The sequence below is a fragment of the Serinus canaria genome, chromosome Z (assembly GCF_022539315.1).
Source record: "Serinus canaria isolate serCan28SL12 chromosome Z, serCan2020, whole genome shotgun sequence".
In the NCBI taxonomy this organism is placed as follows: domain Eukaryota; kingdom Metazoa; phylum Chordata; class Aves; order Passeriformes; family Fringillidae; genus Serinus; species Serinus canaria.
The window spans coordinates 10,941,812-10,966,976 of NC_066343.1; the positions used below are offsets into that span (position 1 = coordinate 10,941,812).

Genomic DNA, 25,165 nt, shown 5'->3' on the forward strand with positions numbered 1-25,165 from the left:
CATGGAGACCGTGACCAACCTGAAAGGCATCAAGCGGGTGACTCATCGAGTGATGACTGAGATGCAGACGACGCGGGTGATCACTCCGATGATTCCTCCACAAATGGACACTGAACATTGTTCATATTTCCCTTTGCACATTATTAACTTCCTTTTTACTTTTTCCTTTTAAACGGAAAAGGGTGAGATGTCGCCCTGATTTTCTAATATTTCCTAAGCCTTCTGACGTTTACTTCTTTGTGGAGAACTTTCTCACACACTTTCTGTAGATAACACGTTGTTTTGCATTCCTTTATGGAGGAGGAGACACTTGATGGACTGTTAGTTTGTCCAGTGGTCTTGGAGAGGTGGCATTGTCACCCTCCAATCCACTGTCACTTTTGGGAAACTATAAATATTGGAGTCAGAAATAAACTTCCTCTTTTTGCTCTTCTCTTCAGAGCAAGGTGTGCGTCTGTTTCTTTCGTGTCCGGTAGCGACACAGGTTGAAGGAATCTCTCACACCAAATGTCTAAGACAGCCTGACAGGGTCTTTAGGAACAGCTCAAACCATCAGCAAATGCTGCCCTGCTCTGTGGGCTCAGGGCAGCAGAAGGAGCCCCCAGGGCTCTGCTGGGCAGGGCACAGGGCCTCCCACAGAAGCTGGCTTGGCCTCCTTGAGAGAAGTCCTGGCCAGTGGCCATCCTAAACCCATGGGTGTGACACGGACAAGGAACGTGTGGGCCAGAGCATGAATGCTGATCTGACCCATACGGCCTGGGGAGTGCTGACATCAGCAGGTGTGGCAGACTCCCCACGCAAGCCGACCTGCCATCCCCCAAGCCCTGGCAGTGATGGTGCCCATCTCTTGCCCCAGAGAAGATGGAGCAGAAGGAGCCCCTGCTTCTTCCCCCAGAAGGAGCCCCTGCTCCTTCCTGCAGGGGCTGTTGGCAGAAGCACCTGCAGCAACTGCTGGCAACACTTGGTCTCGGTCAGCAGCTCTCACTCCATGCTGAAATGATTTTCTCATTGAAGTCATTTCCTCAGCACAAAAACACCTTAGTGGCAAAGGCACAGAAGAATCTGGCATTTAAGAATCCTCAGTTCAGGAAAGCTTTACTTCCTGTTGCTCAACTCAAGTAGTTCCAAAAAGCTGCAAACTTCCCAACTTCATTGGGGTGGCCTGAGAAGGTGAAGAGTTGGAATTCTGCTTTCTATCTCAAAGCAGCAACTCATTTGCCTTAACATCATCCAGTGAGAGTCACTTAAAATAACACTGCACAGAGGTAAAACAAGGGCCATTCTTTGGTTTGCAAATGGTTTTCTATGAAGAGATGATATTATCCTAATTCTCTTAAAGAATATAAGCTCTCAAGAAATTAAAGTCCACTCAGTGTTACAAAAGTAGCCCAAACAAATGAGTAGATGGCAAAAGGGCTAATCCTCCCCCTGGTACAGATATCTAAGCTGCCAGTAAAGTACAGCTCTCCCCTCTTGTTCCCTGCAGGAGAATCAGGACCATGAACAGGAAAAAGCACAGATATTCTTTCTGTCCTCCATAACCAAAGCTGTGCCAAACCAGAGATGCTGCCTTCAAACTGACTCAAATTCCAGCCTAGACCTCTCACCTTGCAGACAACTCCTTCCCCAACACTCCACCAAGGCCAACCTCCCCAAACACCCACACAGAAGCCCTCAACACCTCACCAGGACCCCCAGCTGTCCCTGTCCCTCTGCAGAGCTTTCCCACCCTTCAGCAGACCCCCTGGTTCCCTGCACATGCCATGGGATGGCACTCAGGAGGATCTGCTCCAAGGCTTCCTTCGGTGGCAAGCTCAGGCTTCCAGGCCTATGGTTCCTGGATCACCCTTCTCACCTCACTGGGAGCTCCCTGGGAAGCACTTTCCTTGAGAATGAAGCCCCTTTCCTCCAAAGGCATTTCCCCAAATGTGTAGCTTTCCTGGGGAACACCAATACACTCTTAAAAAATGCTGGCAAGGCTGAATGACTTCAGGTCCTTTCAGGACAGGCACTCCAGCTCTAGCTCGTATTCCCCCAAGTGTGTTTCCAGGTGGAGGTTCAGAGGTGCAGCCCCAGGCCCTCTACAAACACAGGCTGCCCACTGCCTCTTCACCTGCCTCAACTCCTGCCTGCGGTCACAGCAGCAAAACCAGGCTGTTCCCAGCCAGAGCCCAGAGCCCTGTTCCTGGAGACCAGAGGAGACCAGCTGGAGCTCCAGGCACAGTTGATGACTGGCACAGCTGAGCCTTCCAAGGGATCTGGAGGTCTTAGAGAGACACTGGTTCTTCTGAGCCAGACGATGAAAGTAGTTCTGCAGCTCTTCCCTTGAACATCACCTGAACAAATATGCTTATACAGGAGGGGCTGTTGTCTTCACTCAGGCCTTGAAGGGTTGAAAGAGAGAGGAACAGAGCCACAGTCAGAACCTGGATGTGCAGGAATCCAAGGAGACCTTTCTGCCAGAGCCATCCCACCCAGCTCTTGCCATGGCCACAAGAGAGGAGGAGCCAAGAGGATCAGCTGCAAGGTGCTGGCCATGAATCCCCCTGCCCACATCCCTGAAATCTCTGTGTGCTCTGCCCACAGCACCCCTTGTCCACACAATGAGCAAAGCCCACCACAGCCGGGGCAGGGATTGCAGCTCCCTGCCCAGGGATTGCAGCTCGCCCAGCCAGCCCCTGCTGACAGCCCGCTGCCCTCACTCACCCTCACAGAGGGCCTGGAGCTCTTCCTTCTGCCCCATCAGGAGCAGCCTGGCCATCCCTGGGAACACAGGCTAACCATAACTAAGGCTGCTGTGGCTATTATCCAGTTTGCTTTATGGCCTAATAAGGTGAGGAATTAATGGATTTTTAACTTCCTCTGGAAGGCAGGCACATGGATTCAGAGCTATCAGACACTAAGTGTAAGTTTTTGAGGTTACTTTAATAATGGTACTTACTGTGAGGAAATGACACTGGGGGAAATTTTCTCCCAGCCCTTCACCCAGCTCTGTGGGTCTGCCCCACCAGTGATACCATACAGTGGTTGGTGTTGCAGATAGGCCTGTTCTATTTAGCATTCAGAGATAAGGGAAGATTAACCTGGATAACCACACTGACACCTACCCCAGAGACAAGGGATGCTGCTGCCCCAGAGCCTGACCCTGCCCCACAGCCCATCTCAGAAATGAACCACCCAGGTTGGGTGGGGGTTCTAGTGAAAGGGATGGGCCAGATGCTGAAGGAGTACATTTCCACAGCTGGTGAAAAACCCTGCCCCTGCCACAAAGAGGGAGAGTCTGATGGTGCAGCAGTGGAACCCACAGATGTTACAACAGTCCAGGTTCCAGCTGAACTTCAAAGGCAATCACAGCCAGCAGCAGTTGCTCCGGTGGAAACAAGGAGGTCTAAGATGAAGCCAGAGCACCCAGATGAGGATAAGAAAGGAGGGCCCAGAGCTGAGATCATCACTGAGTCCCTCATGTACAAAAGTCTCTGTAATCTGCACACAGACATTGTACAACGGGGATGTGAGGCTTGTACAGCCTGTCTATTTAAGGTCTGGGACTTTGTGGGTACAGGTGTGCAACTGGATGGTGGTGAGGCAAGGAATCTGGGACCCTTGACCCAGGACTCAGGTATCAATCAGAATTTTTGTAAGGGAGCCAGGCTCTCTTTCCCTCTGGGAGTGGATTTAATGAGTGCCAGAGAGAGGTTTGTCCACAGGGAGAGAATGCAGGAGCACCACCATAGAATGTGCTGGAAGACCCTCTGAGGGGGGGGGAAGGGATCCAACAGTTGAGAGAAGTGGCAGTATTGGAGGTTCTCTTTGGGAGGGATGGACAGCATGATAATGACCCCAACAAGGTCAGGTGCACAGGGCAAATGTGTTGGAGTCTGGCAAATCTGGGGCCATCTCAAGACATCACCTTCATTGCAACGATTAATGCTGGTACCAACCGAGAGACAGTGGGCTCTGTTACCAACAAACTTAGAAATTATGAAAGTATGATCAATGGCCCAATGCAGGCTCATGTCTCTGCTGTAGTCCAAGAACTCAGAGCGGAGATGAGGGAGAGGGTGAGGAGGAACAGTTCCTACATTGCACCAGTGGCTAATTGCCTACATAGGATCTCCCTTAGTTTTTCATCCTCTAACTGTTTTTCAATTGCTGCAGCAATTTTTTCTACAAATTGCAGAAAAGGTTCTTTAAGACCTTGTTTTATAGTGACATATTTTTGTTTTGGAGCTGCCATTTCCATTGTTTTAGTTATAGCATTCATACCTAATTGATGAGCCTGTGTTAAAACCAGGGGATCCCACTGTGCCTGTAAATCTGGATTAGAAAAAGGCCCTTGACCAAGCAAAACATCAACTCCTACAGCATGATGAGGGTCCTGCTGAGGTAGTTTCATTTTATCTAAACTGTTCGCTTGGCTAATTGCCTCCAATCTTCTTGAAATACCTTAGACTGCTCTGGTTGAAACAAAACTGTAGCCAACTGCATATCATAAGGAGACAGTAAATCTGTATTAACAATACGAATTAATTGCGTTACTTCAGCAGAATTAATACCAAATGTAGCTACTTTAGACTGAAGATCTTGCACAACCTTCCAGGCAAAAACCTTGTGACTCTCATTTCGTCCTGAATTAGGGACTGCTTTAAAACCAGGAAAAGCCATTTTACCATTAGCAACACTAGTGGCAACACTTTTAGCATCCATATCAAGAGCATCTGAGCCCTTTGGTGCACGTATTTTCTTCACTAAATCCCAGTCTCCTATCTCAACTGCTTTCCTTTTAACATATTCCCAAACTGAAAAGAATCACAAACAGTTACAGAGACATTATCAGAAGGCCAAGCTTGTGAAACACCAAGCTTATTTCTCCTACCAGTTTTACCAAGGTTATTTCTCCTACCAGTTCTATGAAGCTTATCTCTATTACCAGTTTTACAGCAAACAGAAGTATGCATTAATTCAGACCTTTTAACCCCTGTAATTTCCTCATGGTCACTATCAGAATCAGAAAACAAAGGAGGAGAAAGAGTTAATATTTCCATGTGTTCATGCAGTTCAGAGTCAGAGTCAAGCAAAGGAGTGGATGGCTCAATTTGTTAATTTTTTAAGGTCATCTTAGCCGGTCGCTGTACCGAGGACTCAGAGTTAGATTTAACATTAAGTTCAGCTAGTCGCTCTGCGGGGGAGGGGTACGTGGATTTGAAGCCTTTTGCAGACAAACACGAAGAAGCCTTATCAACTTTTCCAGTAGAAACAGACCCAGCAACTGTCCCTGCAGAAAAAATCCCAGCAGAATACTCAGGCTAAACTTCTCCCCTTTGCTGCTCCCCAGCAGCTTCGAGTTCCTCCTCCAGGTCTTTCTTGTCCTGCTCGGCTTTCCACTCCTTTAAGGTGTTATAAAGCAACCTCCAAGTAGGAGATAAATCTGCAGCTGCTTTAACCCCATTCTGAATTACTTCCAGAGTTTTTCTCCAACTTCTTTCCAAGCTCTAACACTAAAAGCAGTAGTTACATCAGTCTTAAAATTTTGAGACTTTGCCCATATTAAAATACTACGCAGAGCATGGTCCGTTGTTTTAACTCCTTTTATTTTTAAGGAAGTTTTCCATGTAGATAAAACAATCTGTCCTTTGCTTGTTAAATTATTTCGCATTGTTCCCAGTGGCTCACCTTTTTTCCAGGTGTCAGAATCAGGTCTGGACTGGCAGCTGCTCCCCGCTGCTCTCAGCTTCACTGGGCTCCGGCCTCGCTGCCCCTCGCCCGGCAGTTCCATCACGTCAGGGTAGCACCAAATGTCACCGTTGGGCCAGATGTGACACACACACGTGACCAAGGTCCAGGAAGAAAAAAAGTTTTTATTCTGCGTTTTCACAGGAGGGTGAACGTGTTTTTCACATTTAGGAATGGTTTAAGTTTTTTCACTTTTCATGGGAGGGAGTTTTGAAGAGCTGCAAGTGGCTAATCGGCCTGCAACAAAGACCATTCCACGGGCTCTTGTCAACTTTCCCAACATGTCTGCTGCAGCTCATGGAGGGTGAAGCCCTGGAGGCTCCTTAGGGGCGGTTATGGACGATTGCAGGCAGCCCCTCGATGCCCTGGATCAGCGGTGCCCCCTCCTGGGAACCCCCACGTTTTCCAGTTTCTGTGAACCTGCCTGTGAAAAACATGTTCACTCTCCCGTGAAAATGCAGAAAGTTTAATAAAGGACAGTGGGAGACCAGGACCATGGAGAAAGGGTTATTATGGCCAGGTGCATCTTGGCACTCAGCCAGGAGCACCCTGTTCCCTTCATGGATCCCCCTGAAATACCTTTTCCCTTTCACCAGCATGTTGCATATTCATAGACCCTCATGCATATCCATAAACTCCTTTACATATTCCAGGAACTGTTCTACATGGCCCCTCCTTGGGTCTGCCTTTTCAGAGCATGTGTGTTTCTTGGCTGTGGTTTTGGCTCCTTCTCTTTATCACCTCCAGGTTTTGGGCCTTGGTCCACTCTGCCTTCAGACGGGGAGTGCTGATAGTTGGCAGATCTGTACAGGTGTCCTCATCCTGTGTGCATTGGATGTTATCCCATCCCAGCAGGCGTTTTAACACAAGCAGCTATTTCACTGAGCTTAATTAACAACAGAAATAAAAACTATATAACAAAGTTATTTTAAAAATGGTCCCAGACCATATTTGATCCCAGTCCAGTTAATCCCAGTCTGTGTGGTCCTGATCCATATGGTCCCACTCTGTGCAGTCCCAGCCCATATTTGATCCCAGTCCATATTTGATCCCAGTCCATATTTGATCCCAGTCTGTGTGATCCTGCACACACTTCCAGGGTCTGGAATTCCAGTTCCAAAGCAGGAAAAAATGTTCCTGCCCTTGAACTTCCCTCCTGTCACCTCAAAAATTTAGAATGAAATTATAAATAAATAAATAATAATTAAAATTAAATAGTTATAATGAAAATGAATTCAACTTTTACTTACAATACTCCAATAATGATACAACCCAAAAGATCAATAACTATTACTATAACATTACCAGTAACTATAAATAAATTATATACCAAGAAATAACTCTTGAAAGTTTTAACTCGATGACTAATGTACTTCAGATAAAAAATATCTAAAAAAAAAATAACATGCAATCTAACACACCTTAGTAAAACAATTCATATTATAAATATACTAAACACAAAACCAAACACCTCTATAAATTCTCACAAATTTTACCCAAACCATTAAACTTTAATACCATCCTTAACTACTCAAAAAAAATTAAAATTACTTTTCAAAAATTTAATTGCAGGTGGGTTGTTTCATTTGGATATTGGTTTTTGGATTGTTTGGGTTAGATGACTTAAAAAATTGGATCTTTATAGGAATTGAATCAGCTGAGAAGGTGGCACTCTGCAAACAGAACTGACTGAGAATGAATGGGACAGAAATCAGTAACTCTGAAAGTTTTATTTGCTATCAAACACATCCCACACACCCAGCCCCACACAATCCCCATCCCACCAATCCAAACTGGGATCCCACTTCTCCCAATCCCTTCCCAAACCCAACTCACCCTGGCAGCTGTGGAATGGAGTGAGTTTGGCCTGGGATTGAGTGTTTGTGACGAGGGAACAAGAAATTTGAGCTGCTATGGTGCCTTTATGGCTTAAAATTCAGTTGTTTTCAGCGGGATTTGAGTGGTTTTGAGGTGACAGATCGATCCCTCTTGGCTTTTGGAGTGCAAAGAGATGGAGAACACTGCCCAAAATCCTCCCAGAACCCACAAATCCTCCAGAATTGTTGCAGATGAGTTCATGGTGTCCAGGGAGGCTGCAGCTGCCGGTGCCGGGAACAAACGAGACAGGTCTTGGTTTCAGAGAGCTCCAGAATCCATTTCTGACCCCCAAAAGACAGGGAAAAGGCAGGGCCTGGGGTTTTTATAGGGAATCCCACAGGTGGAGTTGGGGTTTGGGCCAGGGGAGGAGTTCTTAGTAACACAAGAGGGGTGAGATCAAATTCCTGCCTTTTAGCAACAGGGGCACTCCACACAGAATGTGTCCCCAAATCCTAAATTCCTCCTCAAACACCTGAGAAATGGTGGGAGTTCAGATATATTTGATCAATTTCCTTCATTTAGCCTGTTTTGGGAGTTTTTAAGGGATGAAGATGAGGCACAAGAAAATTGAGGCCAGACCAAAACGAGAAGCAGCCAGGTGTGTTCCCAGCAGGGATCAGAGGGAATGTGGGTGACCAGGGCTGTGCCCAAAGTGGTTCCTGCAGTGGGGGATGGAGCTGGAGCAGCGCACGAAGCTCTTCCCGCACTCGGGCACTCGCAGGGCTTCCCTTACCGGTGCCTCCGTTGGTGTCGGGTCAGGTTAGAGCTGCTGGAGAAGCTCTTCCCACACCGGGAACACTCGTAGGGCCTCTCCCCGGTGTGGATGCGCCGGTGGGTGATGAGAGTGGAGTTCCGCCTGAATCCCTTCCCACAGTCAGGGCATTGGAAGGGCCTCTCCTCTGTGTGAATCCAATAGTGCTGGAGGAGATGGGAGCTGGTCTGAAACTTCTTCCTGCATTTATCACACTCGTAGGGCCTCTCCCCAGTGTGGGTCCTTTGGTGGAGGATCAGTTTGGAATGCTGTCGGAAGCTCTTCCCACACTCCCCACATTCATGGGGCCTCTCCCCAGTATGGATCCTCTGGTGGATGATCAGGGCGGAGCTGTGGCTGAAGCTCTTCCCACACTCCCCACACCCGTGGGGCCTCTCCCCAGTGTGGATTTGTCGGTGCACAACAAGATGGGAGTTGTGCCTGAAGCCCTGCCCGCAGTCGGGGCAGCGGAAGGGCCTCTCCTCTGTGTGCGTGCGCTGGTGCTTGAGGAGATTGGAGCTGGTGTGAAACCTCTTCCTGCACTGATCACACTCGTAGGGCCATTCCCCTGTGTGGGTCCTCTGGTGCAGGATCAGGTGAGAGCTCCACCTGAAGCTCTTCCCACACTCCTCACACGTGTGGGGCTTCTCCCCACCATGGAGCTGCTCATGGAGCACCAGCTCTGAGCTCTGGCTCCATCTCCAGCCGCCTTCCCAGCCCAGGCTGGCTCTTTCCCCCTCAGATCCCTGTGATCTGCGTTTGCAGCCCCTCCTCGTGCGGCATCTCCGGGGCTTTTCCTCCCCGTTGGCTTCCTGTGCCGTGGAGCCGCTCAAAACGGCCTCTGCCACCAGGTTCTGCCCCGGGGATTTGTCTTCCCTGCTCTCCATGCTCAGCTCCTGCTCTGGGGGAGGAAGGACAAGGACAGGATGGGATTTGCCTCCGTGCCACAGGCAAGGGGAAGGAGATCCCCCCAGGGCTGTCCTGCAGCCAGGGACGTGCTGGGCTGGGAGATGGAGCAGCACAGAGGGGAAAGGGGCTCTGACTTCCTCCTCACCTGCCTCTGTGTCCTGGGGCATCTTCCTCTTTCTCACAGCCTCCCAGGGGTGGGCAATGGGAAATCCTGGTGTGGGGAAAACAAAGGATGAGATGTTGTAGGACCGTTGGGGGTGGGACAGTCACCAGAGATCTCTGCAGCCAGGTCGGGGAACTTAGGGTTCATTGCAAAGGGCCTGGGCACAGGGCCCTGCTGGGAGCTGCCAGCCACAGCTCAGAGCAGGCCCGAGAGAAGGGAGTGGGAGAGAGGATGAGAGGGTGAGAGAGGAAGAGGGCAAGAGCAGAAGAGAGTAAGGTTCCTGTCACAGTACAATAAATCTTCTCCTATGTTGAATATTCTATTTCTCACTCTCCAATCCAGTGCAAGGTACAAATCCTATAGCATTTACATACAGCCTATAGGAGTCATTACATCACCAAACCGTGTTACATTTTAAACCCTGCCAACTCCTCTTTGGACTCCTTCTGCTGAGCTAGCAGGGTCTGCTCTGGCCCCTGGACCTGTCTGCAAGCAGAGGGAATTCTTTCATCACAAAGGGGATTACCTTCCATTGTTTTCCAGCTGTTCAGTAACTAAGGTATCTCAAAGCTTGCTTCTTTCTTTCAATCTTGCTTCTACTTTCTATATTCTCAAAATCTATTGCCAGACAATCAGATTTATAAGGCTTTCCTGTTTCATCTTCACCAACACACGTTGAGTTTGAAGGTCCCACTGCCCGAGTCGGTCTCTACAAGTCCCCGGCCATCTGGGCTCCAGAAAAACCTCCCAAACACCAAGATTCAGCCCTGAAAAAGCTTCCCAGGAGTTCCCCATCCCTGGTCCCTCCCTCTGGTGTTCGGGGTTCCCCCCTGTCCCAGCTGCTGGGGGTCACACTTGGATTGGGGGTCCCCCTTCTCCTCGTTGCCCACCCTGCCCAGGCTGCTGGCAGTCCCAGCAATCCCAAAAGCTCCCCCCTCTCCGCTCTCCCCATTTCGGGATGCCGGGGCTCTTTGGGCTCCCGGGCTCCCTTCTCATCTCATTCTCTGCTCGGGGCTGCAGCGGCTCCTAGGAGTCCCCCCTGCCCCTCTCCAGGCTCCTGAGGCTCCCGCCAACGGCGGCGCTCCCCCCTCTCTGGGCTCCCCACTTTGGGCTCCTGGGGGAAAAAGGGCTCTGCTCCTCCAGGCTGCCTCTGCCGTCAGCCGCCACTGCCACTCCTCGAAGTCCCCCCCAAGGGGCCTTTTCCGCTCAGCCTTGCACTTCTCCATTCTCCAAACATCCCCCGAAAAAACCCAACCCAGGCACCCCCCGGGATATCTGGGCCGAGCTCCCCCTCCCCGCTCACCTGCGCCGTGGGGGGGGCGATGATCCCACAGGTGGGGGCTGAGAATTCAGGCAGGGCTCGAGCGCGTGGCTCCGCCTGCTCAGCCTTGATCCGCCTTTGTCCCTCCTCTTCCTCTCGCTCCTCCTCAGTCTTATCCCCACCTCCTTCTCCTCCTTTTATCGCTGCTCTCTCTCTGCCTTCATCCCTCCTACTCCGTACCTTCTCCCCCTCCTCCTCCTCCCTAACCCCTCCTCCTTCTCCCCCTCCATCCCTGCCCTTCCCTCCCTCCTCCTCCTCCCCCAGCAGCCCCGACCCCCTCGGTGCCCCGTTCCCGCAGCCCTCGCAGCCCACGGCTGGAGCGGGAATGGAGCCGGGACAGGTCGGGATGGGCAGCGCGGGGCTCTCGGCTGCTCCCAGCCGCTGCGGGCGGGGGGAACCCGGCCCGGGCCAAAGGAGAGGCAAACTGGGGGCTGCACATCCAAACTGGGCCGTGCTGGGGACCCTGCCTGGGCACTGCCAGCCCTTGGGGCTCCTCTCGGCACCTGCGGGAAGGGGGGAACGCACCCAGGGCTGGGGGATCCCAGCAGTGGCAGCGCTGCCAGGGACTGGGCTGGACTGGGAGTGACTGGGGCTGTACTGGGTTGGTACTGACATCATACTGGGATGGTACTGGGAGTGACTGGGGCTGTACTGGGTTTGTACTGATGTAATACTGGGATCGTACTGGGAGTGACTGGGGCTGTACTGGGTTTGTACTGATATAATACTGGGATCATACTGGGAGTGACTGGGGCTGTGCTGGGATGGTACTGACAGGGCAAACTGTGATCACACTGATGGAGACTGGGATCACACTGGGATCACACTGGGAGTGAGCAGGAGCCTGTGAGGAGCAAATGAGATCATGTTGGGGCAAATGGGATGTACTGGGAGTAACTGGCATGGTGCTGATGGTGACTGGGAGCAGCTGTGAGGAACTGGGATCATGGTGGGAGCAACTGGGAATGACTGGGAATGACTGAGAGTGACTGGGTGCATGCTGGGGGCGATTGGAAACTGCTGGGTTTATCCTGGGATGAACTGGGATCATGCTGGAGCTGACTGGGAACATACTGGCAGTGAGTGCCACTAAACTGAGGGTGACTGGGAGTGCTTGGGAGCAAATGGGAACATATTGGGGATACTGGGAGTGACTGGGAACATGCTGGAGGGAACTGGGGAACACTGGGAGATACTGGGAGTGACTGGAACAAAAGTGAGGATGAAAGAGAGCAACTGGAACCATGTGGAGCACAGCTGGTTCATACCAGTGGGCTGGGGGAGTTTGTTGGGAGTTTAGGGCAATTATTGGGGTTTTTGGAGAGAATTACTGAGTTTGGGGGGTGTTGGGGATTTTGGGGAGTTTGTGGATTTTGGTGGGTTTGGATTTTGGGGGATTCTATCGGCCTTGTGGGGGGGTGTTTCGACATTTATTGAAATCTTTTAAGGTTTTTTGTACTTTTGGGGGTTTTACTAGGATTTTGTGAGGGTTTTGTGAGATTCTATGGAATTTTGAGGGTTTTATTTTTGGATTATTGGGGGATTTTGCATGGTTTTATTGGAATTGTGGAGGCATTTAGTGGGATTCTTTGGGGTTCAGGTTTTTTAAAGACTTTTTTGAGTTTTTTGTTAGGATTTTGGGAGGTTTTTGTGGGGTTTTTTGGGTGTTGCCAAGATTTCTTTGGGTCTCGGGTTGGATTTTGTGGGACTTTTTATGGTTTTGTGGACATTTTTGCAGGGATTTGTGGAGTTTAACTAGGATTTTGGGGATTTGTTGAAATTTCAGTGGATTTTGTGGGCGTTTATTTGGATTCTAGGGTGTTCTAACAGGACTTTGTGAGAGTTAATTGGGATGTCGTGGGTTTTATAGGGACTTTTGGGGATTTTAAGGGGATTTTGGTGCCTCTCAGCCCTTCCCCACATCCGAGGATAACTGCAAAGCCCCCCCAAAATTCCACTAAAAACCTCCAAAAGCCCCCAAAAACCCTATGAACACACACAAATCCCACAAAATACCAGTGGAAGCCACCAAAATTTAAAAACATTATCGAAAATTTCAATAAATCCCCCCCAAGAAACCCTCCACAACTACAATAAAATCCCCCCAAATCCAAAACCCCACAAATCCACAAAACCCCCCCAAATCATGTAACAGCCCCCCTCGCAAACCCAGTAATTCTCCCCAAAAACCCCCACCAAATCCCCAGTGGCAGAGATTGTCTTCTCAGATGATGTAAACACTGTAAATCCAGACTTGGTACCATGCACATCTGTAATGTGGAGAAAACTTGTACAACTCGGGCCACATGAATATGCTTCTGCCTTAGCCATAATGAAGCGGGATGAGAGGGATGAGACCATGCTGGATATGACAAAGAAGCTCCGAGCATATGCAGACGCTGTGCATGGCCCAAGACATGCCAGGATCGCAGCAGTGGAAACACGTCTGCAAAAGTTAGAGGATAAGATAGAGGAGAATCACAAGAAGCTCAGAGAGGAGATTAAAGAAGACCTTCTCCAAATCTCAGCAGTACAGATCAGAGGTTCTGGTGCCCAACGCAGACACTCCCCAGATGGAGAGAGAAGGTACACCCCAGAAACTGAGCTGTGGTTCTTCCTGAGTGATTGTGAAGAAAACATGAGGAGATGGGATGGAAAACCTACTGCTGCACTGGCACAACGGGTGCGTGAACTGAGGACTCAGAGAAGAAATTCCAAAAGAGAAGCAGCTCCAGTGGCCAGTAACTGAACTGTCATATAGGATGATAATGACAATATTTTTGATGGAGGTTCTTGAAAGAACCTCCAAGACATATGCCCACTGAAAGAAAGATAAGCCTGGTTATAGGCTTAGAGGGGCCCTGCCTCTAGCCAGGTAGAGGCTAGGGAAAATCGTGTTTTTTAGACTGTGTGGATCCGTTGGCCTGGCACATCTGAACCACAAGAATACAAAGCTTTAGTCAACACTGGTGCGCAGTGCACATTAATCCCATTGAGACATGTAAAGACAGAATCTGTTTCTATTGCTAGTGTGACAGGGGGGGATCCCAGGATTTCACTCTGGTAGAAGCTGAAGTGAGCCTGACTGGAAATGAGTAGAAGAATCCCCCTATTGTGACTGGCCCAGAGACCCCATGCATTTTAAGCATAGACTTCCTCTGAAGTGGGTATTTCAAAGACCCAGAGACTCAGATAAGCATTTAAAATAGCTGCTGTAGAGACAGAAGGCATCAAGCAATTGAGCACCTTGCCTGGACTGTCAGAAAACCCATCTGCAGTAGGACTCCTGAAAGTAGAAAAGCAACGAGTACCGATTGCCACCTTGGCAGGGCACCATCGGCAGTATCGGACGAATTGAGATGCCGTGATCCCCATCCACAAAATGATCCATGAGCTGGAGAGACAAGGGGTGGTCAGCAAAACCCACTCACCCTTCAACAGCCCCATTTGGCCTGTGCGTAAATCTGAAGGAGAATGGAGATGGACTGTGGACTACCAGGCATTGAATGAAGTGACTCCACCGCTGAGCGCTGCTGTGCCGGACGTGCTGGAACTCCAGTACGAGCTGGATCCAAGGCAGCAAAGTGGTACACCACTGCTGACATTGCTAACGCGTTTTTCTCCATTCCTCTGGCAGCAGAATGCAGGCCTCAGTTTGCTTTCACCTGGAGGGGAGTGCAACACACCTGGAACCGACTGCCCCAGGGGTGGAAGCACAGCCCCACCATCTGCCATGGACTGATCCAGACTGCACTGGAAAAGAGTCAGGCTCTAGAACATCTGCAATACATTGATGACATCATTGTGTAGAAGAAGACGGCAGCAGAAGTGTTTGAGAAAAGAAAGAAAATTATCCAGATTCTCCTGAAAGCCAGCTTCGCCATCAAAAAGATCAAAATCAAAAGACCTGCTCAAGAGATCCAGTTTCTGAGAGGGAAGTAGCAAGACAGACAGCATCAGATTCTCACTGATGTGATCAACAAGATCACAGCTATATCTCCACCATCCAGCAAGAAAGAAACACAAGCTTTCCTAAGTGCCATAGGCTTTTGGAGAATGCACATTCCTGAGTACAGTCATATCGAGAGCACTCTCTACCTGGTCACCCGTAAGAAGAACACTTTGCTGAGCCCTGAGCAGCAACAAGCCTTCACCCAGATCAAGCAGGAGATCGCTCATGAGGTTGCCCTTGGCCCGGTCAAGACGAGACCAGAAATAAAGAACGTGCTCTACTCTGCAGCCAAGAACCACAGTTTGTCCAGGAGCCTTTAGCAGAAAGTGCCTGAAGAGACTCGAAGCCGACCACTAAAATTTTAGAGTCGAAGCTACAGTGGGTCTGAAGCCAACTATACCCCAACAGAGAAAGAAATTTTAGCAGCCTATGAAAGAGTCCAAGCTGCCTCAGAAGTAATAAGCACTGAAGCACAACTCCTCCTGGCACCCCGACTACCAGTACTAGAGTAGATGCTCAAAGCAAAAGTTCCCTCCACGCACCATGCCACCAGTGCTACATGGAGCAAATGGATTGCTCTGATCACACAGCGCGCCCGTATTAGAAAACTGAATCACCCTGAGATTCTAGAAATAATTAAAAAACTAGCCAGAAAGTAAAAACTTTAGTCTTGCTGATGAAGAAGAACAAGAAGTAACACGTGCTGAAGAAGCTCCACCATACAATCAACTGCCAGCAGAAGAAACACACTGTGCTCTTTGCACTGATGGTTCTTGTTGCATTGTAAGAATAAAACAAAAGAGGAAAGCAGCCGTACAGAGCCCCACACGACAGGCTGCAGAGGCCACTGAAAAAGAAAGTAGATCGAGCCAACTGGCTGAACTGAAAGCTGTTCAACTGGCCCTAGGTATTGCTGAGAGAGAGAAGTAGCCAAAGCTCTACCTCTACACTGATTCATAGATAGTAGCCAATGCTCTGTGAAGATAGTTAGAGAGGTGGAAAGAAGCTAACTAGCAACATAGAAGAAAACCAATTTGAGCTGCTGATGAGTAGAAAGACATTGCTACCAGAGTAAAGAAGCTACCTGTGAAGGTCTGCCATGTAGATGCCCATGTCCCCAAGAGCAGAGCCAATGAGGAGCACCAACACAAAGAGCAGGTAGACCAGGCTGCAAAGATAAGTGTCCAAGACAGACCTAGATGGAAAACACAAGGGAGAGTTATTCCTTGCTCGATGAGCCCATGATGCCTCAGGCCCTCAGAGTAGAGATGCTACCTATAAGTGGGCACGAGACCGAGGGGTGGATCTAACCATGGACAGTATTTCTCAGGTTATCCATGACTGTGAGATGTGTGCTGCCATCCAGCCAGCCAAGCGAGTGAAGCCCCTGTGGTATGGTGGGCAGTGGTCCAAGTACAGGTATGGGGAGGCCTGGCAGATTGACTACATCCCACTGCCCCAGACACACCAAGGCAAGAGCCACGTGCTGACCATGGCAGAAGCCACCACGGGATGGCTGGAAACCCACCCTGTGTCTCATGGCACTGCCTGTAACACCATCCTGGGCCTGGAAAAGCAGGTCCTGTGGAGGCATGGTACCCCTGAAAAGATTGAGTCAGACCACAAGACTCATTTCAAGAACGGCCTTATCAACACCTGAGCTAAAGAGCACAGCACTGAGTGAGTGTACCATATCCCCTACCATGCACCAGCTGCAAGCAAAGTACAGAAGTACAACAGACTGTTAAAAACCACCTCAAAAGCATTAGGTAGAAGATCTTTCAAAAACTGAGAGCAGCATCTGGCAAAGGCCACCCAGTTAGTTAACACCCAAGGCTCTACTAACCGAGTAAGGCCTGCCCAATCTGAGCCTTTGCACAGAATAAATAGACAAAGTCCCAGTGGGACATGTCAGAAGTTTGTTAGAGAAGAGAGTTTAGATTAATTCTGCCTAGAATACAGACAAACCCATTTGTAAGGTTGTTTTTGCTCAAAGACCAGGTTGCACATAGTAAATAATGCAAAGAGAAGAACACAATGTGTACCTCAGAGAGATCTGATTGTTGGGTGAGACCTATGTGTAAATATCACTGTTTGCTAAATGTTACTGCCATTGTCTGTGTGTAGCTGTATATTAGATGTCTGATGTATGTGTCTGTAGAGTTGGAATTTATATTAGTTTTAGTAGAAAGCTGACGATATGGGGATAAGGAGTAGAACGTCCTAGGGATTTTGTAGGAGTTTTTGTTGTTTTGGGCATATTTTTGGGAGGATTGGTGGGGTTTAATTGGGATTTTTGGTGGGATTGTTGGGATTTCAATAGATTTTGTGGGCTTTTATTGGGATTCTAGGGTGTTCTAATGTGATTCTGTGAGATTTAATTGGGATTTTGTGGGTTTTATTGGGATTTTCTTGGCTTTTAAGGAGATTTTGGTGCCTCTCAGTCCTTCCCCACAACTGGGGAAAGCCCCAAAGACCCCTCAGACCACTCAAGGTCCCCCAAAATTACAATAAGATCTTCCAAAACCCCAGAGAATCCCACAAAACACCAGTGAAACCCACTCAAATTAAAAAATACTCCCAAAAACTTCAATAAATGCCCCAAAACAACCAGCCCCCGCAAAACCCCAAAAAAATCCCCCAAATTCCAAAACCCACCAAATCCACAACCACCCCAAAACTCAGTAATTGTCTCCAAAAACCCCAATAATTCCCGCTAAACTCCCAATAAAATTCCCCAGAGCCCAAAAAAGCCACACCCAAATCCCTCCAAAACCCTCCCAAAATCCCCAAAAAAGCCCCCCAGATTCACTGGGGCCATCCTGGATCAGGGGGCACCAGCCGGTGGAACAGGAGCCACTTCAGGGGGCCCTCAGAGCTTTTTGGGGAGGGAGCACCATGGGAGACCGCCCAAAACCTGAAGGGGGAACCCCTGCTGTGCCCCCTCCCCCTGAAACCCCCCGACCCAGGTTCAGGGTGGGCCTGGGACCCCCCAGGACCCGCAAGTCTCCCCCAGGACCCCTCCAGGAACCCCAAACCCCCCAGAGCCCCCCAGGGTTTGCCCAGGATCCCCTGAGAGCCCCCAGACCCCAATCGGGCCCAGCCCAGGATTTCCCCTGAGACCCCCCAGACCCTTCCCAAAACCCCACCCAGGACCCCCCCAGAACCTCTCCCCAAACCCCCCCAGACCCTCTCCCAACACCCTTCCAGACCGCCAGACGCCCCAAGACCGTCCCCAAACCTCCAAAACCCTCCCAGGACACCCTCAGGACCTCCCAGAGCCCTCCCCAAACTCCCCCAGGACCATCCCAACACCCCCAGACCCTCCCAAGACTTTCCTACGGCCCACCCCCCCCCCCCCCCCGAGACCCCTGTTAGGACCCATCCGCACCCCCCAGGTCCCCCCACAATGCCCCAGGACCCTCCCCAGACCCACAGACCCCACCCAAACCCCCGGACCCTTCCCCAAAGCCCCCCAAGACCCCCGAGGACCCTCCAGCACCTGGCCCGAGCCCGGCGGGTCCCGGCGGCGGCGGGGAACGGGGCGCCGCTTCCGGAAGGCGGGCTTTGCTGAGGGGAGCCGCGCTGTGAATGGTTGGTAGGGGACGTGCAGCGCGGTGATTGGTCGGTTCGGCGGGGCGCGCCGCTATTGGCTGGGACCCCTCGCACCTGGCGGAGGTGGGAGATTGTGAAGCGAGAGCGGCAGAGGAGGAGCTGAGGTGGGGCCGGGGGGAAGACTGGGGGGGTTTGGGGTGGGTATGAGGCGGGTTTGAGGAGAAACGGGGGATTTTTGGGGGCATTGAGGGGAAGTAGGGGGGTGTGCGATGTGTTTGGGGGGAATGAGGGGGTGTGAGGGGGCTTTAGGGAGCTTTGGGGGAAGCTTGAGAGGGTCTTGAGCGTTCTCAGGTGGGTTTAGGGGGATCTGAGGGGAATTGGGAGGGTCTGAGGGGATTTTGAGAGGAACTGGGGGATTGTGAGGGGGCTGGGAGGTTCTGAGGTGGGTAGGGGGGAATTTGGGGGAGTCTGAATGGATTTCATAGGGTTTGGGGGGGATTAAGGGGTCTGAGGGGGATTTGGGGCAGTCTGATGGATTTGGGAGGGGTCTCAGGTTGGTCTGGGGTGAATTTTGGGGAAAACTGGGGGGAGTCTGAGGGTCCTGGGGAGGTTTAGGGGGTCTTGGGGAGTGTTTTTGGGTCCGGAGTTGTCCTGGGCCAACCTTGGGGGCTCTGGGGGATTTGGGGTTCCTGGAGAGGTCCTGGGGGAGATTTGGGAGTCCCGGGGGGTCCCAGGCCCACCCTGAACCGGGGTCTGGGGGTTTCAAAGGGAGAGGGCACAGCAGGGTGTCCCCCCCTTACCGGTTGTGGGGGTCTCCCATGGTGCCCCCTCCCCAAAAAGCTCCGAGGGCCCCCTGAAGTGGCTCCTGTTCCACCGGCCGGTGCCCCCTGATCCAGGACAGCCCCAGTGAGTCTGGGGGGTTTTGGGGGAGTTGTAGGGGCTTTTTTTTGGGATTTTGGGAGGGGTTTTGGGGATTTGGTATTGTCTTTTTTGGGCTTTGGGGGATTTTGTTCAGGGGAGTATTATTGGGGTTTTTTGGGGAGAATTATTGTGCTTCGTTGGAGGGTTTTGTGGATTGGGGGGGTTTTGGATTTTGGGGGATTTTTGGGGGTTGGGGGAGGTTTCTGGGGGGGAATTTATTGAATTTTTTGAGATGTTTTTTAAAATTTTGTTGGAGTCAACTGGAATTTTGTGGGATTTGTGGATGTTCAGAGAGTGTTTTAGAGATTTCTGGAGGATTTTGGGGGTTTTTAATATAATTTGGGGGGGGCTTTGCAATTATCCCCGGGTGTGGGCAAGGGCTGAGAGGCACCAAAATCTCATTAAAATCCCTGAAAGTCCCAATAAAACCCACGACATCCCAATTAAATCTCACAAAATTTCATTAGAACACCCTTGAATCCCAATAAAAGCTCACAAAATCTCTTGCAATTGCCACAATCCCCCCAAAAATCCCAACTGAGCCCCACAAATCCCCCAAACGTGTCTGTAAAACCAAAAGAAGCCCCAAAAAATCCCCCCCTGAGACCCAAAGAAATCCTGGCAACACCCAAAAAACTCCACAAAACCTCCCCAAATCCCACAAAAAGCCCCAAAACCCCCAAAAATTTTCCTTAGAAAACCCAGACCTCCAAAGAATCTAAATAAATGTCTCCACAATTCCAATAAACCCAGCCAAATCCCCCAGAAATTCCAATAAAACCCCCAAAAATTCAAAAGAATCCTAAAAATCCCCACAAAGTCCCAGTAATCTCCCCCCAAATTATTTAAAAAACAGAAAAAAATCAATGGATCCCCAAAAAACTACCTCCCTAAAATGCTAATAAAACCACCCGAAATCCACAAACCCCCCAAAATCCCCAATTCTCTCTAAAAACCCAATCACTCTCTCCAAAAACCCCAATAACTCCCCCAAACTCCCAGCAGACTCCCCCAGCACTGCCCTCCCTGGTCCCTCCCAGGCCCGTCCGGGGCCGCAGCCAAAACTGCCCGGAGCGAACACGGAGGGCCCGGAGCGAGCCCGGAGCCCATCCCGGGCTGGGCCTCAGGCTCGGCCCTTGGGGGCATTTTGGGCCAGCCTGGGCAGGGTTAGGGTGGGCTCAGATCCCTGGCAGGGAGTCCCAGCCTTCCAGGGTGCATTTTAGACTCCTTTGGCTGATTTTGGACCAAATCTGGTGGGGTTTGAGGGGGGATTTTAGATCTCTTTGGGTGATTTTACAGCCTATTGGTGAATTTATTCTTGCGTGGGTGATTTTAGGTCCCTTTTTTTGATAATTTTGGGCCCATTTGAGTCGGTTTTTTGCTTGTTTGGGTAATGTGAAAAACACCAATAACTTGTTTTTAAAATTTTAAAAGTTTAATAGTAGTAAAATGGTTATAAAAATAGTAATACAGTTAGAGTAATAGTAATTTGGCCAATTTGAATTGGACAATATGAGACGATAGACACAAAGAGTTACAGATGTTCAGGTACCTTTTTCTGGGCAGCACAAGCTTGAAATAGGACACCCATTAACAAAGGATTAACCCTTAAAAAGAACAGCCTGTTGCATATTCATAGACCTCATACATGACGCATAAATTCCATTCAAACACAGGATTCTGTCTGGTCAGTGTCAGCTTCTTCCTCCTAATCCTAACAGCTTCTTAGAGGCAGGAAGAATTTTATTTCTTCTGATAAGAGGGCAATAAATTCTTTTTCTCTGAAAGATTTCGGTGTCCTGTGGCTGCTATCTGGCTGCGAGTCCCTTTCTTTAAAAAAAGTATCCTACATAGCATAGTTTCTATTTTAACAATTTTTATAACCTAAAACTATATTTAACACACTATTTAAGAGAATTAATTCAGCACCACTTTTTAACACGACACATATAATACTCATTTTTATATTTGCAAAAAGCCAATCATTAAATACGCATTTTTCACAATCCCCACTCTTATTCTTTGCAAATCATTTGGCTTGAGCAATATTTCTTGTCTACTTGCATCTTCCTGACTATGCTGGCAAACTAAAACAGGGGATTACACAAGCAAGAAATATCAAGACAATTGTAACACCTAAAATTAAAAATCGTAATTTCTTCTAATACATTACCCCACCACTAGGTTTTAGCATTGTTTTCTAATTTTTGGACTGGTACATGTGTTATTATGTGTATATATTTTTTTTCTTCTTTGATTCCTTTTGCTTTTTCTAGAATGACTTTTCTGCGGTCATCAATTTTTAACAATCTGATGTATTAAACTTTCCACAAACACCACCTTCTTTAGCCAATAAATAGTCTAAAGCTTTGAATCGTATCTTTAATGTAAAACAAATCCATCTCTCTCCTTTTGGACATTCAGTTCCAAATCTATTACTGCTTAAGTTTCTTGCAATCTAATAATTTTCTCCGTTTTGCCTCCAGGTTCTTAATTTGGATGGGTTATAACAGTGGCTGTTGACATGGGCGTGTGTAGTGAAAGAGGAACTTTGGTTTCTTTCTATGTGATGCTTTCTGTAGCATTTGTGACATGACCTTGCTGGTATCCCCAAAGGGAAAAGACAACTGATGAGTGCCAGAAACAGGAATAACAGAGGTCCAGTATGGCTTATACTCCCACCTCCCATGCCTGTGAGGCTGCAGCCCACAGCAGGTGTCTTTGATCTTCCTGGGGGCGAAATACAGAGGCCAATCTGGTCTTGCCCTCTATTTCCTTGTCACTTTCTCTTAACTAATTTCCAGGCAAATTGGTTTTGACACCCCTTAACTGTGGTTTCCCACAGTTCCTCAGGTATCTCTCATTCAACAGGCACTAATAGTAATTCCCATCCATAAAACAAAGTTATTACTTTAACACTTCTTGCAATAAGAGCATAAATTTTGTGAACTACAATCCTAATTATTCCCACAATTCCAGCATTTACTTATAACCCAGCTGGCATGTCCAGTATTGGGATGAATCAAATAAAGTTTACAGTATGGTACTGATGGAAATAGTCATTCCCCTTCTTCCCTGTACAGTTCACAGGCTAAGGTCAGAATACAAAAACAGTCTTGACCCCTCTGTCTGAAGTATTCCTCCCCAGGGAGATGTTTTATTCAGGCAGTGCTCAAACCACTGATATAAGTGTTGCCTCATTTCTTAATTAGGTGTTACTCTTTGTACATTTCTTGGATCATTTGGGTTTTCCCAAGCTATTACCACTCAGTCCCTACTGGGAAGTCAGTTCGGTGTCACCCGGTTTAAATGTGATACTCCATTCCTCAGGTTCCTTCACGAGTCCTTTGATTCTGCTGGCATGAATTCACCCTCTTTCTGTGATTTGGATTGTTGCTTCAGTAGTACCTGGAAAGGACTTCTAAATAGCATAGTAATAAAGGAAAGACAATACTGCATTAACTTTTACCATTCGCTTTTCCTCCAAACTTTCTGGGTTTGGCTAAAAGCTTTCTCCACATCAGCCTCTTCTTCTTATATCCAGCTGTGCTAATAGCTGCAGAGGCAAATTCTTCTTTCTGTGACTTACAATTAGTTAAATAAGAAAGGCCACACCAATTTTAACACGAGATGTATCACATCTATTGCTTTTTACTTTTTGGGCAACATTTAATTATTTTAGCCTTACAAACCCATTCTTCAGGGGAAAAAACCTTATTTTTAACAGCAAACAAAACAAAAAAAAACCTTCTTACTTAAGAAAAACAAACCACTTTGTGAGGTTTGGAGAGTCAGCAATCTCTGCTTTGATTTTATCTTTTAGTGCTAGCCGCCTCCCCCTCTTTTCACAGCCTTGCTGTCCATGCAGTTCTTCGCCCTTCCCCCGCTGCTGCCACTTCGCTGCTGGGCCGGAGCAGGGGAGAACAGCTTGGGGCATGGGGACCCTGGGCCATGCCTTGGGTCCCTTTTGTCCCCTCTCTCTCCCTTCTTCTCTCTCTTTCTCCTTCCTTCTCTCTCTCAGCCCACTTACCGGGGCCGTAGCTGCCATCCTGGACTCGGGACCCCGACAGTCTGGGAGCCCCCCCGGCAGTTCCCCACTGAGCCAGCCCCGCTCCTGCCGGCAAACCCTGTGTCATCTGCTCCCAGCACCGCCGCCAGGTCACCTCCATGGATCGGTCCTCCGGACCCCAGTTCGGCATTGAATAACCTCCTAACAACCATCTGTTAAGATATTTCCCTGCCTTTCATGCAAAACACTGCATTCACACTTCTGCTCTCTTCCAGCACCAAGATGCTATCACTCCACATTCCAACATCCCAGAGTTTGCTACCACCCCCCTACTTTAACTTCTCTCTTTCTTCTCTTCTTACATTTTTTTTCTGATTCAACTCACCTCAGACAGTACGAGGTGTACCCAACTAATTTAATTCCAAAAGTAAGCTTACAACTTTCTTTTACAAGGATTGCAGTAGCTGTTATAACTTAAATACATACTGGCTGGCTGTAGCTTACTGGGTCTAACAGCTTTGATATATAAGCTACTAGATTTTGGTTTTACTCTTGAATTCAAACTTATGAGCTACTCCATTTTCTGTATTAATGTATAGATGATAAAGGATTTTTCTAACAAGGGTAAGCTTAAAGCAGGAACTTAGGCTAGTTTTAATTTCAACTCTTATTTTAGCAATATCTTCCTTGGTCTGTTTTATATCATCTCCCTCTGTCAATTTTTCATACACAAATTTTACTACCTGTGTGTACCCCTCAATCCACAATCTAAGTAATTTTCTGACCTCCCTCTTTGAAGAGGGAGGTAGAAAAGAAAAAATTCCTGCAATTCTCTCATGGTTGGGTTTCCAGCTACCTTTATTTATTAAGCGTCTAAGATATTTTACCTTCGGTTCTACAAATTACAGTTTTCCTTTTGATACCCTTAGTCCTCTTTTCCCTGAGAAAATATAAAAGTTGTATAGTAGCCTCTCTCACTTCAACTTCAGCGTCCTCAGATAGTAAAAATTCATCCACATATTGGATCATTTGTATTCCAGGAAGAGTAGGGAAATCCTGTAGTATTGTTTCTAAAGCTTGCCCAGATAAGTTTGGGGATTCCGTAAACCCCCGTGGTAACTCTGTCCATCTTAATTGCTGCTTTCTCTCAGTTTTTGGATCCTCCCATTAGAAGGTTAAAATATCTCCCATTCAAATTTTAGTTTCTTCCCTCAATTACCACATCTTTAATGACCAGAACTGTAAAACTTTCTCCTTTTGCCCTTGTTACTTTTCCCTCTATGTTTGCTCACACTGTCGCCTTTTGGAAAATGCCAATCCTTCTTCTTGGTACCCACTTTTAAAGTTATCACAGGCTCCAGATGGTATTGGTCCCCTAAAAAAAAAATAGAGCTTATGACCTCCCTATTCCCCCTCTGTGCCCATCTCTTTAAAGATTTTCAGATACTGCGCTTGTTTAGGACCATTTTCCTACCTCTCTTAAGTTCATCTATTTAGTTGGATTTTCTTCTTTTCCCTCTAAAAAGCTGTCCCTTAAAACCTTAAAACCTTTATTTGCATTTTGCCTTTGATATGCTGTCTCATTTATTCCCTTGATTATGTAATTACGATAATTATTCATGTGTTTACTCCCCTCATTATTTTGACCCTACTCAGGAGGTACAGTTGGCATTTTGTCTTCTCTGGGAGTTCCTGCAGATTATCTTTTTCCCCCAAGCTTTTATTCCAGCTGCTCTGATTCATTGCTTTTCTTCCTGAGAAAAATATGATTTTCATTATAGACTGCACCTCTTCTAAAGCATAAATTTTTGGACCATAAATTGGTCTAAAAATTGGTCTTATTTATTTCTTAAAATTTCTGACCTCAGACGAAGTCAAAGGAGCATTTACAAACCCCGGTCTGCCCCCTCCTATGGGAACCTCTCTTAATGGAAATAGAGCAATCCCGTTATCCCATTCTTTTTGGACTTTTA

The 25,165-nt window shown here is 48.3% G+C and overlaps 1 protein-coding gene and 1 long non-coding RNA gene across 2 annotated transcripts in view; both read right to left on the minus strand.

Annotated features, from left to right (window-relative positions):
- Positions 1 to 7,447: 7,447 nt before the first annotated feature.
- LOC115484325 (zinc finger protein 239-like) overlaps positions 7,448 to 25,165 on the minus strand; it is an 822,389-nt gene continuing 804,671 nt past the window's right edge. The window contains exon 4 of the mRNA XM_050987306.1: positions 7,448 to 9,024. Coding sequence (XP_050843263.1) covers positions 8,341 to 9,024 — 684 coding nt within the window. The 3' untranslated portion in view covers positions 7,448 to 8,340. The remainder of the gene's footprint in view (positions 9,025 to 25,165) is intronic.
- On the minus strand, positions 13,758 to 14,398 carry LOC127061080 (uncharacterized). Its single transcript, XR_007780521.1, has 2 exons — positions 14,252 to 14,398; positions 13,758 to 14,149 (listed from the first exon to the last, which is right to left on the minus strand). It is a non-coding gene; the product is annotated as an uncharacterized LOC127061080 (long non-coding RNA).